This window comes from Ictalurus punctatus, chromosome 14, assembly GCF_001660625.3.
Source record: "Ictalurus punctatus breed USDA103 chromosome 14, Coco_2.0, whole genome shotgun sequence".
In the NCBI taxonomy this organism is placed as follows: domain Eukaryota; kingdom Metazoa; phylum Chordata; class Actinopteri; order Siluriformes; family Ictaluridae; genus Ictalurus; species Ictalurus punctatus.
Genome location: NC_030429.2, coordinates 16018685 through 16037367, shown reverse-complemented (window position 1 = coordinate 16037367; position 18683 = coordinate 16018685). Strand labels below are relative to the sequence as shown.

At 38.8% G+C, this 18683-nt stretch overlaps 1 protein-coding gene across 1 annotated transcript; it reads left to right on the top strand.

Moving 5' to 3' along the window:
• The first annotated feature begins 1450 nt into the window (after nt 1-1450).
• ice2 (interactor of little elongator complex ELL subunit 2) lies at nt 1451-18422 on the top strand. The gene is made up of 15 exons (XM_017485800.3): nt 1451-1872; nt 2326-2427; nt 5303-5603; nt 5706-5825; nt 5953-6087; nt 6492-6608; nt 7317-7473; nt 7712-7896; nt 8021-8918; nt 9208-9374; nt 11096-11225; nt 13133-13217; nt 13445-13495; nt 16854-17103; nt 17987-18422. Exons 1-15 carry the CDS (start codon nt 1859-1861, stop codon nt 18146-18148), a joined length of 2874 nt encoding a protein of 957 aa, XP_017341289.1. The 5' UTR covers nt 1451-1858; the 3' UTR covers nt 18149-18422.
• The last annotated feature ends 261 nt before the right edge of the window (nt 18423-18683 follow it).

Here is an 18683-nt window from a genome sequence, read left to right as displayed (position 1 = left end):
ATCTGTTTGAGTCAAAGAATTTACATTTAAACTCAAGTATTGAAAAGTAAAAAGGAAAAAAAAAAATTGTAACCAATAAAAATGAACACTTCAAATGTATGTGTTTGTTTATGCTACTATGGTATTTGTTGGCAGCATTTGACATTTCTAACAAGTACTTTAAAGGTCAAAATGAAAGTGCAACTAGTCAACAATTTGTTTGTATTTTTAAAGTAATTTTTTTCTGTTGTAAGTTTATTTAAGTAACACTCCACATTCACTAATACTGGAGTGAAATAAAAATCTTCCAAAACAGTACTTACCTACAGTTACAGTACAATAACTTGAGTATTTTCCACCCCTGGTTCCTGGGATTGGCTGTGGATCTACCTCAACCCTGAACAGGATAAAGTGCTTACTGAATATTAACGGATAAGTAGAAATGTCTCCAAGCGTACAAACCACGCCCCTTACAAGTTACGCCCACAGTAAATAGAAAAACATCTGTCAGGATTACAAACCACGCCCACTATAAGTCACGCCAACAACAAATACGGTTAGTTTCAGGGAAATTGAAGAAATTTGCGTGCCTGGACATGTGCAAATTTCCTTGTAATGGGCGTTCCTTGTAATAGATGTGTTTTGTAAGTCTTGCAGGACACAGGCGGACCCTTTTCAATAATTGTGTTCGACTTCACGTGGTGCTGCGCAGACCGATCGGCGGCGGTGTTGTCCGACTTTAGAAGGCACCGACGGCACGTCATACGTGTGACGTATGGCATCAAAGTATCGCGCTAGTGATACAATAGCAGCCAGCTCTCTCCCGCTCCCTCCCTCTCTCTCTTTTTTTTTAAAAAAAAAAAACAAAACAAAACATTTATTTCCCAAAAAACATAAATGTACAATTTCGAAAAAAAACCCCAAAATGTTTCACTTAACGAATTCTATAACAACCTAAAACATGAGTAAAATTTTAACATCAAGTATTATATATGATGAACAATAAGGATAATATTCATAAGAAAGACATTAATGAAAAGATATTCACACATTAAAGAAGAGACAGGGAAAAATGAAGAAAAAATATAATAGAGAAAGGTATGCGTGTATATTCAAACTAAAAATAAAAATATAGTTCTTTGTATATGTACATATTTCTGAAAGTCGGCTTGAAAGTTCTTGTAAGGTTTCAAAATAGATCTTTATGTCAGCCTTGAAATGGGTGATATTGGGTGTCCTTTCAGACCACTTACATTTGTGTGTGTAAAACTTACTAAGTACTATTATAAGATTTAACATAAAAAATAGATTCTTGTCTGTATCGTTTTTGTCATAAAAAATAACATCTCTTTTCTTTATGATCATTTTAATTCCACTTAAAGTATTAAATAAACTTTAAATATTGATGTGCGCATGCGCAGTAAGCCCTGGAAGGACAATCTGACGGGTAGGATGAAACGTCAGGACACCGGCCGCAGCTCAAGTCGAACGCACCTTATGTTTCGACATTTTAAAAGTTATGATAAGCTGGTGGACAGAAATAAATAGAGACAGTCAGTTTTTATTAAACACCAAACACACTTTGACTGTCTCGAGCACATTAGTAATATAAACTGGATGATGAAATACTAACGTAATGTGAATGTAAACTAGATAACAACGGAACAGGTGCTTGTTCGGAACTGTAACTCCATTCGTTGTTCCTACACGGTCAGATATTCCTGTTGCACTGTTTGTACCGGTCGAAAACATCCCACTAAGTATATAGCTCACTACATAAGATGTAGTATTCGTTATTTTATACTCTATATAGTGCGCTTTTGTATGGAGAAAGGACCCGTTTTTGGAGAGGATATTAACACTGTTTGTGTCCACAGCCATGGAGCTGAAGTGGTAAGATTACTGAAGTCGTTAGCTAAGTATTTTATACTCATTATTCTGAATATTGTGTCTCAGGTCAGGCTGGCCTCACGCGGACACCAAGCTAGAAGTGATGGGAAGTTTGGATCATTTTACTGACTCGGATCTTTGAATCTCGTTCAGCAAAATGAACGGATCTTTTTTTCCGAGTCATTTCGTTCATTTCAGCAGAATATAATTCAAATCGCTATGTATGTATGTATGTAAACGGTTCTCTTTCTCTCGATCGACCGATCGAACTGAATCACTCTCTTAAGACAACTCGTTGTTCCCGAGTCATAGTAAAGATTCGTTCAAAATGAAAGAATCATTGATGAACAACACATCACTACTAGCTAGACAAAGCTAAGACAGTCGTTTTGCTTGGTTTAAACTTGTCAGTGTTTGAAGATGCTGGTCAGTTGCCTAATTCAGCTCCCTGCACAGGGATCAGGCTCCTGTCGCAGACCTGGGCCCCTTTTCCAAAGATGTCTTTGAGAAATTTTCTCTGGCGCCCACCATGAAAGAGCTCTGGGCCTTATTACAAAGGTAACGTCACTCCATCATTTTTTCAATAGTTTATATGAAATTCATATATCCTTTGCAGGTTTCATACTGTTAGGGGAAAATGTGTTCACAGCTTTTTTTTTTTTTTTTTTTTTTGCTTTTTCGATACAATACCGATATCAAGTAGTGAGTAGTGCCACAGTAGTGAGTAGTGCCACATACCTGATACTCACATCTTCACTGTCTACAGGCTTCCCAAGACAAGACATTTCATATATTAGACATGTCCTGAAGGCATGCATTACATCTGTTTGTGTTTCCATATATGATCTGTGTTGAGTTACTCAGAATGACGCATTTTCACAGAATGAAGCCAGCTTTACATTGTAAGATTTCTGGCACAATTAAAATCACACATAAAAGATTCCTTTGGTTGTGAGTTGAGAGCTGCAGTCTTGGATCTGTGACATGCTCACCAAAGACCACTGAAGACAAAGTTCTGGCAGTGTCCTAAATTTTTGAGAAAAATTTCAGAATGCGATGGTTGCTAAAAGCTAACAGTAGGAGGGTGGCATAGGAAGACATGAAACTCAGAGTGCAGCTACGAATATAGTGCGTGACGTGGGTTTTTTTCCGGGTACTCTAGTTTCCTCCCTCAGTCCAAAGACCTGTGTTGTAGGCTGATTGGCATTTCCAAATTTATTTCCTTATGAAAATAAATGCGGCTGTGCATGAGCCGAACAGTTCGGTATGTGTGGGATTTTTCAGCGTCCATTTTATACTTCTGCGAGGATGTGTGTATGATAAATACACACCAATTTTCATGTACATCCTAGAGGTTCTACACACACTTTGGTCTTGTGGACAGTCCTGGTCTTGTGCTCTGGTTCGAGCTTTCCCTAGTGGGTGTTCCTCAGGGTTGCAGTGTTGCTCCTGAGCAATTAATTACTCACATGCTACTGCTTTGGAAAGTGTCTCCAGACAGCATGTTGCCATTTCATTGTCATGCTGATGACATTGAATAATCCAGAATATCCTGAAACTGAACTCATTTCTTCCCCAGCCTCCTTTAACCAGGTCAGTAATCATCTCCTGTACATTCCCTGAATTTCCCTGAATAGTTTCATTTACTTCCTTCCCAAGTTAAGAATCTTGGTGTCACAAGATTCAGCTTTTTTCTTTGATCATGATATCACGTCACCAAGACAGATTTTAACCACCCGAAGCCAGACTCATCACTCGTTTGTCAAACCCCAGAGATTGTATTATTGCAGTAGTGTTTTGCTTGGAGGGGCTGAATATGCTTCAACATGTTAAGAATTCAATGGCTAAGTGTGATCACTGGTATTTCCCATGAGCATGTTACCCCCACCCTTAAACGTTTACATGGGCTTCCAGTCCTGTGCCTTCCTCCACACCCTGAGTACTTCTCAATAATCAAATTGATGCTTCCTCGTTTCCTCGCTCCTCCGTCCTCCAGCCCCGGACCTGGAAATCGATCGACGTCAACCATCTTGAAGGACATTTCAATTCTCCATTTGCACCGTGAGGAGGCGAGGAACGAGGAGTGAGGAAGCTTCCATAGGAGCTACAGTAGGAGCGAGGATACACAGGTGTATCCTATGCGCAAATGTTGCTTGTCGAAAAACCTGACGCACGTTTTAATTCCCCTCCTCCTTTACATCTGCCACAATCTCAAACAAAAAGTCCTTTGATGGTGTGATGGAATTTTGTGCGAAACATAATGAAATAATAATATGCTTACAATGAGTATTGTAATTAATTGATCCTTGCTTGTTTGGATACTCAAAGCTGCACAAAATATGCGATCGTTTATGTATTGTTTATTAATTCATTGTTGAATAACCCAGAAATTTCACATACTATCAGTGCATTTTGCTTTATTGGGAATGTTGTTATTAACCAGGCTCCAACAACATTACGGCAGATCCCTGAAGCGCAGTGAGGTAATCCACCTGAGCACAGTCATCATTAATTGAAGTCGCTTTGAAGTGACGCTTGAGAGAGCGAGGGTATTCAATTTGACTCGCTTCGGTTCCTCTCTCCTCACATCTCATCCTTGCATCCTTCTCTTGCATCCTAAAGGGGTGGAGCTAAGATGCAAGGAAAGGAAATGAGGATGCACAAATAAGAAATGAGAAGCACCTCCTGATTCGTATGTTCTAGGCATTTCAGTATTGTAGACCGAAAACTGGAATGCTCTGCCTCAGCTTCTATGTTTCCACCTCCTTTGACCACACGGTGCATGATAGACTTTATAATATGATCTTAAAAAGTAAACAAAACAAAACAGAGAGGCTGTTGAAGGAACCGCTCTTTATAGCTGACGTAATCATGTGATTATAGGATCTAACTAGTTTTGTAGATGTTGCACAACATTAATAATTAGCAAATTGCTGTGGTATGAGAGGAATAAAGCACCTTGGGACATGTTGCTGAAAAAAAAACTTCACTTCACACCAGGCCGTATCACACCACTGTATTGTTGATTATTTTCCTATAAGAGCATACCTAGTGTTTTATTCCTTACTTATTACTTTATTAACAAGGCTCCGGAGTTTGCATGTTCTCCCCGTGTTTCGGGGTTTTCCTCCGGGTACGCCGGTTTCCTCCCCCAGTCCAAAGACGTGTGCTGTAGGCTGATTGACATTTTCAAATTATCCATAGTGTGTGAATGTTTGCCCTATGATGGTTGGTACGCCGTCCAGGGTGCTCCGAGTCCCCCGGGATAGGCTCCAGGCTCCCCTTGACCCTGTTTATTACTTATGTTCTTTACTTTCATACCTTTTTAGTATTTGTCTTTTCTTTATATACATGTATATTGGATTTTTTACATTTCTTCTGTGTTTTATTGTTATATTACATACATTCCTCATGTCATGCTTTACCTTTAAAGCCCTGATGAAAAAGCTGATGTGAAAGAAGACACTAAGGTAAATCCAGCTGCTCACTCCTCACAATCCAGTTGCGCCAAAAGTATCAAACACACGCCACAGACCAACATCAGACACGGCCACGGAACTTCAGACCGCAAAGAAACTCCTCCTGAATGTAAGAATGCCATTGCTGAGGTTAAGAAACAAGAAAACTTCCCTACACCAAAAGTGCCCTACCCTCGCTTCTCCTCTCTCCTCCTCAAAGAAAGAGTGATTCGTATGTGCTCTCTTAAGAACAACAAGCAGGACACAGTTCCACAGGTACACTCAGTACACTCCTCATCATCCTGCTTCGAAACTGAGCTTGGAACGATGCTTAAAAGCCTAGAAACATTCTTTAACTTTATTCTATTTTTTAATCAGAATTTAATAGAGAAGGTCAAGATGGAGGTGGCAGAGTTTATGAAGTACCTACAAGATGTCGCTAAAGTCTGTGCTGATGATTATAACTTCATGCCCGTGGGAGCTTCTCGCTATTCAGAGGTACAGCACGATTCCTCAGAGTGTTACAAATTCTGCACGCCCTTAAGTAATGTCTCTTCTACTTGTCTTTGCATTGCATCTTACAGTCATTTAAGTGAAAATGACTTTTTATACTTTGGGTTCACAGGAGTATTTTAAGCATTGCTTGGACCACATGAGGAACTACCCACAAGTTTACAGTATTCAGGAAATCACCAGTTTAACAGGGGGGAAATTTGTCTCAGACATTTCCCTCAACTTTGAGAAACAGCTGCTTGCAATGGTAAGATACCGTTTGCAATTTATTATAATGCCACTTTATGTAGGGGTGGACGATATGACCACAAATCACGATTTTCAATATAACGTGCATCTTGATACTGTAGGTTTGCTCACAGACAGCCAGCAATACAGTAATGTTGCATTTTTTTTAAAAAATAAATAAATAAAAAAAACTGTTTTTGGTCATTTTTGTATGAAATATATAATATCTAAAGAAGGAACTTTAATATTTGACTATTTCTAAAAATTCTACTATCAGTCAGGGGGGTCCAGTCCATTTGTAATGATTATTATCGTAATTATTGTTTTTATTTAAGTATTAAAAGCTATTAAGATATCTCTACATATCATCACCCAGCCCTAATTTGATGCCATGTATTAATAACTCCTGCGCCTTCTCTTTAGGGCACTGTGGAGATGGTAGAAAAACGACCACTGCCAGAGAACACACAGCTTGCTGTGGACTACGAGTCCGTTTCAGCTGTGAACCCTCCAGTTAAAAAGGCCACTCATTTCCACACAGTAAGTGATGATGCTTTAACTCTACTAAAAATGACCTATTTGTGCAGTGAATGCAGTGGTGCACTGGATAGCTTTGCAGCTTCACAGTTCTAGTGTCCCTTTTCAGTCTTGGGCTCAGGTTAGTGTCTGCAGAGTTTCTATCCACGATCTACCATGACCCTGAGAATGATAAATCAGTTACTTTACTAACAATTAGGAAATCTTTTATCTTCTTATTTCAGTTTTAAATATTATAGGAACGTTGCTCAGGTCAATTTGACAGAATAATAGCGAATCATATCGAGGATAGAATAAAATAATTTGGTCTGTGTAAGTAAAATCATAAAATGGTTTCATAAAATTTGAGTTTCTGTCACACTGCCTTCGTATCTTGTTTGTACCTGTACACGTGAACACACGTGTGCCATCAAGAGCATCCCTTAACAAGCGCATAGGCTGTGTGTATTTTTTCATTAGTTTTGTTTACACTGCTGATATTCTATATGAAACTAAGATTTTTAGCTAAATAATTGTTACACTTGTATGGCGATAATCTGAAAGACATGGCTGATTACATTCTACAGGCAGTGGATAGACTCGACTGATTTGGTGAAAAAGCCACTAGAGGGTGCTATTCAATCTGTTTTTGATTAGGCAGCACTGGGTGATAGTAGTTCTTTCACAGAAAATGGGGACCATCCTGTTCAACTCTCTGTTCTTGTTTTGCAGCCTATCAGCAGTGACAGGAATGCAGAGAAGCTCAGCGCTACATATGAGCCACACGTGTGTCTATCGAAAGAGGCCTTCATCCAGCTGCTGAACAACAGTGTTGGGTTTGCTGAGGCCTGGGAACTGCCAGTCTGTGTGAAAGTAAACCCTGCAAACGGTAAGATGTTTCCCATCATCCCTCATCAGATTCAGAATTAGCTTTTCACTCCATCTGTAATGATACGATTGGAAGAGAAATGATGTACTAGATCTTAGCCAAGATGCAAATGGCGTCTTTTACTAGCACACCATTCAGTGTGAACAAATGAACACATCCTGAGTGTTTGAATACAAGCCCTGATTTGGAAGTAACTAGTTGCTAAATGGACCTAATGTGTACGATGATTGCTGTACAGGAAGCGCTCAGAGTAAAACGGTGTACATCGACCCTCCTCTGCTGAAGACAGAGATGACCTGGAGAGAGAGAAATCACCTCTTTCACGAGGAGAATGTAAAACCGGCATACAAGAAGACCGGCTCAAATCCTGTGTTTTTCCTCACGACAGAGGACTACTGCAACAGAAACGAGTTTGCCACAGAAGTAAGTGCTCGCTTCAGAGGAAAATGTTGATGCTTTTCAATTCTATTTTAGAAACCAGTAAGTGTGATGATCTGTTGTTTTGATTCATTTGTTTTTTTTTATTGTGTCTTTTTATGTTGCTTAGGAAAAGAGCAGTAGACAAGTTGTTTCATTTGACAGCAATGATCTAGATTTTGAAGTAGATTTAACTGACTTGGAGTCATTTGGAGAGGCTTATCAACCGAAAAAGAAAGTCAGGCACAATGATTGGGAAAATCAAGCGCCTACCAAAAGTGAATCATTGGGATTATCGAAACCTAAAGTAGAATTAGACCAAGGCAAAACCTTGCACACATTAACTGAACAAGCTTCCACACCTAAAGACGTTATATCAGTACTTTCTACACCAGCAAAGGAAGAAGCGCAAGAAGAAGCAGCCAGGGCGAGTGTAAAGGACAGCTCAGTGGACGAGAGTGCTGAGACTACTTTGAATTCTGTATCTGATGAGGACCCTTTGTGTTCGAGTGTAGAAGAGTCCGCAGAATGTACACCAGCCAAGCGAGTAAGGCATTCCTCTGTAAACATTGATTCTGATGAGGAACGCCTCATTATTGATGACCCAGACTCCCCATTTCGCAGCATATTAAATAAGAAGAACCAGGTGACACCAGCAGCTCCAGAGAACATCACTGACCCCAACACGTCATCTGTGAGTGATGTACTGAATGTACTCGTAAGTCCCAGCAGCTCTGCTAAAGGAGCTAAGAAAGCAGCCAAAAGACCCAGAGTCTCAGCAGATTGCGACCAACTAGGGCAAATTTTGCGAATGCAAAATGCCATGCTAAAATCCACGACTGCTAAAAGCCAAGAAACTCCAAAAGCACCATCTGCAGACTGTTGTCCACCAGAACCGAAACCCAGCAACCACCCTGTGTCTCTGGTCAAATCTAGTGTGTCCTCGTACCTGGACTTGGAATCCAGAGAAGGGCTGCAGAATGAGTATGCTGCTCCTGCCACCTCTCAGCCCACAGCACAAAGAAAAAGTTAGTATTCATTTATTTTCTTCTTTTGTGGATGGCTGTGTCATTAAAGTGACCGACTGACTGTTGTCTGTGTCTCTTGAGAGCTTCATTATTTCTGGTGAGAAATTGAGTTGCATTAGTTCTGTATGTCTAGGTGATTGACAACTATGATACCATGAAAGTTGTCACCTGGTAAGCAGTGAGTGTCACTACAGTCATTATGCAATGGCTGGAGGTAGCACTTTAGTCATCTCAAATATGAGGTGTTTTGGAGTTCTGGGTGCTCAGATTTTGTGTGTGTGTGGGGCAGGACTGCTGAGAGAGGAGCTGCTGGTGAGTGCTGAGGATGAAGAGGACTATGAAGCTCCTGAGGAGGGCAGTGTACTGTATAAACTATACAGCCTGCTAGATGTGCTGCTGATGGTGCGCAGCACTGTGTCCATTGCTCATCCCAGACATGACCAACACACTTTCAGGGTAAGTGGGGAAATTCCAAGCAAAAAAAAAAAAATTTAATTTGTGTTTACATACTGAAACAAGGCAACAGTACAAATCCAGTCTATAAGAAAGAATCAAAAGCAAGACTCCAAAGTTTTGTCATGACCCTCTTAGTCAGACCTGATTTGAAGAAGGCAGTGTATGACAGCTGGCAGGATTGAAATGGGTATGTATGGTAACCTAGGAAAACCCTTCACATGGTCATATTTTGACATTTTGTTGTATGATATAGACATGAAAACTGCTATGTGTTTCCCTTTTGCATCTTTCTCAGTCTGCGATCAAGTTCTAGCATTTTAAATTGAAAAAAGAGAAAATCACATTTAAATATTTCATTCTATTTATACTGAATGATGCCTCGTCTACCTCTACATTTATAACCTCATCTACTAATGGAGAAACGTTCCTGCCAAAATTTATTGTATAGGTTTGGCCTGGTCTCTGTTCACTCAAACATCAGTGGGGAAATAATCATGAATTCAGTCAGAATTCATAAATGCACTTCTGTTTGTTTGACTAGAGTTCTTGTTTTTAATGTCTTTGATTAGGTCATTTAAACATTTCTTAAAATAAAGATGTCAAAGTATTTTACTGGTACTCTGTTTTCATTTATTTGGGCTGTATTACAAAAGTGATATCCGGCATGTTTTTCTGGGCTGCCTGTTCAGAGGACATGAATGAGGTTGGAGGCAGATATTAATGGAAAGAGCAGGCATTTGTTTCGTGTGATAATGATCGAACATCTGTCAAACTTAACACACGAAATATCTATCTTGTATTTAAAACATGGATCCAGTAAATATCAGCTGATCTCGGTTCTTGTTTTTCCACATTCACTTGAGCTAAACTAATACTTTGCCCTGAGCAACATATTTGTTGCTGACTGTTGAGTTACACTATATGACCAAAGATTTGTGGACTCCTGATCATCACACGAATATGTATTGCTGAACATCCCATCCCAAATGTAGTCCCCCTTTGCTGTTATAATAACCTCCACTCTTCTGGGAAGGCTTTTTACTAAATGTTGGTGTGTGCCTGTAGGGATTTGTGCTCATTTAGCCATGAGAGCATTAGTGAGGTCAGGCCCTGATGTCAGGTGAGAAGGCCTGGGGTGCATTCCAGTTCATCTCAAAGGTGTTCAGTGGGGTTAAGGTCAGGGTTCTGTGCAGGACACTCGAGTTCTTCCACTCCAACATTGGCAAACAATGTCTTTACAAACAATGTGATTTAAAAGTCAGATCCAGTTTTTAGGTCATAGCATAATTGCCTGTCACTAGGACTCACTCGTGTACTTTATTATGGGTATAATTAGTACAGGGACTATTATAACTATTAATGTAGTATGCAACTCTGTAACTTGTATTAGAATTTATTGGTGTGTTATATAATGTACCCCATCCAGTCCTGTCGAGTAAAAAAAAAAAAAAAAATGAAAGAAAGAAAAGCACAATTTGGTGATGCTCCTGTACTGACATGCCTATTAAAATGGTATTTAGCTGAAAAGTGGAGTCGGGTGACTCTGAACATCATGTACATCTCCTGGGGCAAGCCTAATCTTTTAGCTCAACCACTACTTAGAGCTTTTTTTTTTTTTTTTGCTAGGCCTGATCAATTCGATCAGTTTATGATAAATGAACAGCAGAGTGTCCCATCACTGATATATGTATAGAATAACAGTGCAATCTGTGTTGGTACAGGCGGTCCCTGTGCATGTGCTGCCCAAGCTGGAGTACCAGCTGTGCTATGGAGCTGAGAGTTTGACCCATACTGAGGTGTGCCAGCTGTGGGCTGAGCAGCAGCTTCACTCCAGCATGGAATCTTTCATAGGTAAGATGTTCACATGGTTTCAGCCAGGCTGCCTGTTTCACTAGGACTCCTATGCATTTATCATCAGGTAATAATAGGATGGCTTGGCCTTGTAGTAATGACAGACTAATGACTCAGTAAGCCCTTTAGCTGGGGCTCTGTCTAGCAAAATGAACAATGGCACTATTAAAGTAAATATACCATACGTACAAGTCCGTGTCTGATATTTTCCATAGAAATATTCAGAACTGTTGTTTATATCAGCTAATGCTGGAGAATTTACCATTAAGAAATGGTATTGTACCAGCTTAGGTAAAGTTTTCTCCCTAGAGTAGCTGCAGAAAGTGCAGACTGTCTGAGTCAGTGTGGACAGGGTGGAGTCAGTGGTTAGAGGAAGCATCTACACCCCCCTCCGCTTCACCCCCACCCCATCCCTGACCGCTTACACATGCCTTGCTCATGACGCACATAACCTCTGTGACTGTTTAGAGCCACTACTGCCATAGCAACTATTATTTTAACAAAAAAAGCAAATCACTTGGTCAGCAAACGGTGCTAGTTTTCAGAAAAATGTGTAGTTTGCACTTTTTCCCAGTTCTGGATAAGAAACAGATTATAAATCCACACTGGTTGTGTAGTTAGTCCAACAGTTAAAGCTCTATGCATAAAAGGCAACAGTATTGTTTAATATATAGAAATAAACAGAATGAGGAATTTTATGGTTTTGTTCTGAATATTTTTGAACAGGCCCAACTGATTCACTACCGAAAGCAGTGGCTAAATAAGTATGCACTCCTCCTGAAAGAATGCAAAGGGAGGCACAGTGTTATCCTCTCTTTTCAGTCAGACATTCCTTTAGCTTTGTTAAGGAATCTAGTCTTTTTACTGGATTTAGTCCAGGATCTAGCTTGCTCAGTGACAACCTGCCCAGCCTTGGCCTTGCTTTCACACTGATTTGTTGCATTTCTCTGGCAAGGCTTTATGAAAAGTTGTACCCTGGCTTCAGTAGATGTTTGTCTCTGCTTATGTTTGAACGTACTCAATCCTGACAAGTTGGACATTTTGCTTTTTAGAGTAAACTAAATATGTTGTAATGATGGATGGTCCAGCTGATGAAAATACATAATTGATTGATCTTTGGAAATACCGTAATAATAATATCTTTTTAGAATGTACTCTTAAAGAGTATACACAGAGAGATATTAGAGATAGTATTGTGTGTCATTGCAAATGATTTGTAATTCAAATCCAAAGTGTATTCACTACTAACAGTTCACAGAAGCAGTGGTTATGGGTGTTGCCTAGACTTGAATAAGCTGCCTCACTGGAAAGCTTGTGTTGCTGATTGAGGTACTGGGTAAAAACTGAGCTGTCTTTTGAACAAGTAACCATGCACATAACTCTACGAAAATTAAATACAAGTAAACTATTATGAGCTTCGTCAGTTGTCCATGTCAATTGTTCATGGCTTTCTTGTAAACCCTTGTCTATAAACTTGACACTTTATCTTAGTTCTCCACCCATAATGACTAACTTATGGTAGTGATTGCATTTATTCATCTCATGGGTGGAGTGCATTGTTTACGATCTCTCTGTGATAATGTACTCATTCATTCTATTAGATATTGGATCATTGGGAAGTTTCTCACAGTTCCTGAGCTCATGCAACATGTGGAGACGTGTCTGTTCTGTATGCTCTGCTTTACAATAGTTCACATAGCCTTCAGAGCCAAATTGAATGATGCAATACTCGTTTTGCAACAGCATGTCGCTGCCTGACTATGCCCTGCTCATCCACCACTATCCATCACAAATGAAATTAGCATGTCATTGGAAAATCAGTATGCCACCAGTAGCAGTAGAGCTTAAAAATCACCTATATCTATATGAATACTCTGTTACAGTTCTGTGTGTGTGTTTGTGTGTAGGTCGGATTAATGCACACACATCAAAGGTGGTGCAGCTTCAAGAGCTCAAGCCTGACTGGATCCAGAACACGTCCTGTGATTTCAAGTACACTCACTGCATACCCTCATTTCCCTTTTCCTTTCATTTTCTATGCTAGTCTCTGTGTGTAAAGTCAGATATCACATGATTACATACCATCATTATTGCACACCTGATGTGTGCATGTGTTAATGTTTGAAGAGCTTAATATTTTTTTACAAATCCTATCTGGGTTTGTCTTCATACAAATGCACTTTTGTTGAACCCTTTTAATCCTATTTTTGGTCTTCCAGACCAGCTAGGTGCTTGAACACACTCCACCACATACTGAAAAAAGTCATGAGGTAAGATATATGTTTCTCTCATTGTCTGTAGGTTTGTTATATATATATATATATATATATATATATATATATATATATATATATATATATATATATATATATATATATATATATATATATATATATATATATATATATATATATAATGTGTATATGTGTATGTATGTATGTATGTATGTATGTATATATATATATATATATATATATATATATATATATATATATATATATATATATATATATATATATATATATATTAGTGTGTGTCTACTCCTACATTATCAAGTCAGCACAAAAAACATTTAGATTTCCAGACAGTTTTCTGGCACAAAAATTAAATGTTACAGACAAATGTTTGTATGTCATTAAAGAAAGCAGCATCTTATGCAAGAGACACTTTTCAGACAAAAGACACAGTGAAGGCTGCTGGGTTTTGCTGCAAAAATCAGAAGCAAGTGTGAAAGACAAAGTCTCTGGAAGAACTGTGGCTGATTCTGCAAGATGCTCAATAAAAATTACAGCTCATTTCCTTATAAAACTGCACACATTGTAGCGGAGACTACTACTAAATTTGTTAAAGCAAAGGGTCGTCACAACAAATATTGATTTTATTTCATTTATTTCTGTTTACTGCTCTTTATAATATTTTTTAAATGTAGAAACATTTAATTTCATTACGTTCGAAGGCATCTTTGCTCTACAGCATTTCTTTGCATGTGCCTAAGACTTTTGCACGTGTGCATGCGTGCGTGCGTAATTGTTTTGTCTGTGGGTTCATGGGGTAGTGTTATTGCATTACAGCTCCAGGGTTCAAGCCTGAGTTCTCCAGTTTCCTCACAGAAACATGCCAGTAGGTGGATTGGTTACGCTAAATCATTCCTAGGTGTGAATGAGTGTGTGAATTTCATTCTAACCAAGGTGTACACGTGAGCCTTGTGCTTGTACAGGAAAGTTGTGACCATGTGATCAAACTGTCACGCTGATTTGCAGTTGTTTGATTTAGTGTTGCTTTGTGGCATTTTAAAAATGTCGAAACCCCATCTATTCTACACATATCTGTAGGGCTGGGTATTGCGACCAATTTGGCGATACTTATTTATATGGTTTCGATTCAATTTTGATTTGATTCTATATTGATTAGTTATCAATATTTAATTTCAAATGTTAGTTTTGCAGACATGGAATCCATGTTTTAATATAAATGCTGGTAACTGAAACCCTCTTACTTGGTTATATTACTGAAATACACATTTACATTAACAATAGGGCACTCACAATTATAGTTTCATTACTTTTTACTTTTACTTTGAGTAACAAACATTGTAACAAGAAATCATAAATACATGCACACAAACTGCACATTGTAAATGTGCAAGAGTGAAATTCATTAACAACTTGAAACATGTTTAAGAAATAAAACCGTTTTCAAAATTCAAAACATGAGTCTGTCCTGGTCACATATACATTACAGCACAGTGAAATTCTTTTCTTCGCATACCTCAGCATGTTAGGAGGTTGGGGTCAGAGTGCAGGGTCTGCCCCTGGAGCAGAGAGGGTTCAGGGCCTTGCTCAAGGGCGCAACAGTGGCAGCTTGGCAGTGTTGGGACTTGAACCCCCAACCTTCCGATCAGTAACCCAGAGCCTTAACCGCTAAGCCACCACTGCCCCAAAACTTGAAAGATGGCGACATCTTCAGGATGAGAGGCGAACCACAGACAATATTCACAGCCTCTCAAATAAAGCACGCACATGAAGAATTGATTCGGGGTTTTCAAAAATCAATATCGTTTCGTTAAATTGTAGAAATCGGAGAATCGATATTTTTTTGCCCAGCCCTACTTATCTGTGTGAACAGAACTCTGACCTGAAACTACCTGCATGTGCACCTTTCAAAATCAAACAATAAGAAATGCAACAAAAATCATTTGTATTGGAAAACAAAGACACAAACAGCAGTCTAACCATTATTGCATGAACATGCTGTGATGGCACTATTTTAATTCCCATGGCTGTCCATATAATTTTGCTTGTTATTTGGCCCTTCTGGCTTTCCACTTTCCAAATTGTCTCATTTCTTGTTTACAATTGTGCCCTGTTGTAATTGGTTCCACATGCTCCTCATTTCAACCTTCCTTGTTTAAGGTCTTTTTGAAAGGTTTTCCTGGTGCTTCATGTGAATTATTTCATGTTTGTTACTCAAGTTCTAAGCTGCACTTCCCATTGATTTTCCTAGTTCCAGGTTCACAATGTCCGATAGAAGATGTGAATTCTAAAATGATTTAACGTCTTTACATAATTAAACAAAATTAAATAAATGCTCTAAACCAGGGGTGTCTAATCTTATATAGAAAGGGCCAGTGTGGGTGCAGGTTTTCATTCCAACCAAGCAGAAGCCACACCTGAGTTTCTTTAAAGCCAAGATAAATGTGGAAATCATGTGCGGCTCCTGCTTGGTTGGAATGAAAACCTGCACCCACTGGCTGATAAGATTTGCAGAGAAGATTGGGCACCTCTCCTCTAAACTGTAACCCTAGTTTTTGTCCAAAGACTTGGTTGTATATGCTGATATACAGTATGAGCTGATAATTGTGACTCTTGAACATTACATACCGTATATTTTCAGTCTATAGAGTATCTTCATAAGTTCAATTCCACTACACTTTGCTTCATTCACAGCATTCAGCACCTGCTGCTGATATTTCAGCAAAAACATTCAACCTCACTGGGCTTGATCTATAGATTGTACAGTGTTCGGTTTCTGTCACTTTGATTCACTGCATGCTGAATGCAACACCTGATGACACATGAGACCCCTGCTTCAAATAGATGGTTTCAAACAGAATCAGAAGTTTTGAGGTGGTCTTGCTCATTTTTTTTTTCAACCTTGTGTTTGGGTTTAGTCACAGTTCTAGTAACCGATTTAATAAAACTGTAAATGGATCCACACAACTCTCCACAGTTCTTTATTTACATTATTTACCTACTGATTTTAATTTTCTTCTTTTTTGAGTTTATTTTAAATGTTCTAATTTGTCACAATTTGATTTCACAACTAAGTTTCACACACTTTCATTTCCACAACCTTCCTTTGGCCATCTCATTGCCCATCTAGCATGTCTTGCAACTTGCGTTAAGGAATGTGGGAGTATGCTGTCACTCAGCATTTTCAGCCAGAGCCTGCATCCAAACTGGGTTTTGTGCTGTTTCACTATTGGTTAGAGCATTGCCTCTTCCCCCACCCACCCCTGCAATCACTTGTCTGAAACTCATTTCACAAGCCAGCACCACGCCGCATACCTTTCTGTCTTCATGGAAAACTAGCACTATAACCACAGCCTTCTCTTTCTCTCTGTTTCAGCTTACAAGAGGGGAGATATCTGTTGGGGCACAAATCTGGTGAGGCTTTTTTGACCATATTCAAAGCTAGTGATGGAAAGAAGCCCACTCGCAGTGTCTATGACCTCCAGGCTGTCCACTGTGGACCTCCAGTAATCCCAGAGGCCAAAGTTCCTTGGGTTCCTGTGGATCCCTTTCATCTTATGCCATTTCACAAGAAATACTGTAGACCTCCATGCACCTTCCCTCCACGCCCACGCATACAGCCTAAGGTAGAACCAGCAGCATAGTTCTTTCTGTTTTGACAGAATAGGAATTAGCCAGGATTTCCTGATAACCTATGATTCTTTGCTCAGTTGGTTAAGAAACTGTTATGAGAGTATCTATAACACAATGGATAACATACCAATAAAAACAGTACTCCTTTTTTAAAGGAAATCCCATTACATAGTCTCTTCTGAACTGTGGTCATTGTGGTCAACCCCTGCCAACTGAGAGCAAATACATGCATGTCTATTTCTCTTATCAGATGGGTGGCACTGCCTATCATTACATTCACATGCTCCAGAAATAACAGAAACAGCTCAAACATGTTGCCTTGTGGCTGGGGATGGGGGGATGGGGGGGTAGTTTATGTTTATATTTTAGAGCTCCTCAATCACTGCTAGTATTCTAAAGTACTACACTATACTTCTATTTCCAGACTAACCTGATAGAAGCAGTGCTGCCAAAGCAGTTTGACCCTCTGAGCTTTATCTAGCTGAACATTAGACCCAACAAGTTAGACAGGAAATACACATAGATAATAAATAAATAAATATAAACAATTCACATACAAGCACAATAAAATAAATCATTTAGAGCAAAAGAAATACATAGAGAGCCCACATTTTGCTAAAACAAAGTTTAGTTTCATATCTAAGAAAAAAAAAAGAGATTCCATTGCAATTGAACATTTGCAGCTAAACTCTAAGCTAAGTATTGCAGTTAGCTGCAATGGAAACTAAGCACACATCACTGACAGATTAAATTAGGAAACTGAATGTGCAGCTATGCGTGAGAACTGTGTACTATGATTTTCTTGACTAGTTATCAGCTGACTATTCGTCATTCCTTCCTTAACCTTTTAACTCTTTCTTACACACAATCCTTCAGGCAGGAGGATGTAAAGGAGCAAGGCCGGGTAACAGCATGACTGCATCTGCACAAGGGAGGCAAGGCTCAGCAGGGACGGCCAGTAAAAAGCAGAGGAAAAAGAATAGGAAAAAAAAACAATGGACAAATAAAAACACACATGAAGAAGGACATGCAAACTGAATAAATAAGTGATGAGGACTAACATCTGTTGCAGGTGAAGTTGTTTTAGTTGTTTTATTTTTTCCCCCTGATTCTTTACTCGTGTTCGCTTCAGTGGAGCAGTTGGAAGCTGAATTTGAGTTGGGGTTAAAAAGTAACTCCATGACAATAAAACATAATATCTGCAAAGTAAAGAGTAAGCTACCAGTAAATATTCTGTATTCCTGCATTTTCTCAAATGTCATTTATTTCTCAATTTGTAATTAAATGCTATTTTTGGTATGTCATACTTAAATCTGTGTGTGTGTGAGTGCTTTCTATATATTTTGCAAAAAGCCCAAGACCTATGTCACTTTGATTGTGAAACTTTAAGTTTCCTTTACTTTTAAAGTAACAATAAATGATAAGTATTTAATAAAAAAAAATCCATATTTCTTTTTGCAAAGTGACGTGTACAGTGATTTGGCCTCCATGAACAATGGACCTCATATTTGAAGTTGTATACAAACATATTTATTTGTAAATTCTTTGCAGGAGTATCCAGTTCATATCTTAC

Bases quoted from the DNA above. Each gene is read 5' to 3' on its own strand.
- ice2 (XM_017485800.3), top strand. The intron at 5,826-5,952 runs GTACAGCACGAT...TTGGGTTCACAG, and splicing joins GAGCTTCTCGCTATTCAGAG to GAGTATTTTAAGCATTGCTT. The intron at 17,104-17,986 runs GTAGAACCAGCA...ACAATCCTTCAG, and splicing joins GCCCACGCATACAGCCTAAG to GCAGGAGGATGTAAAGGAGC.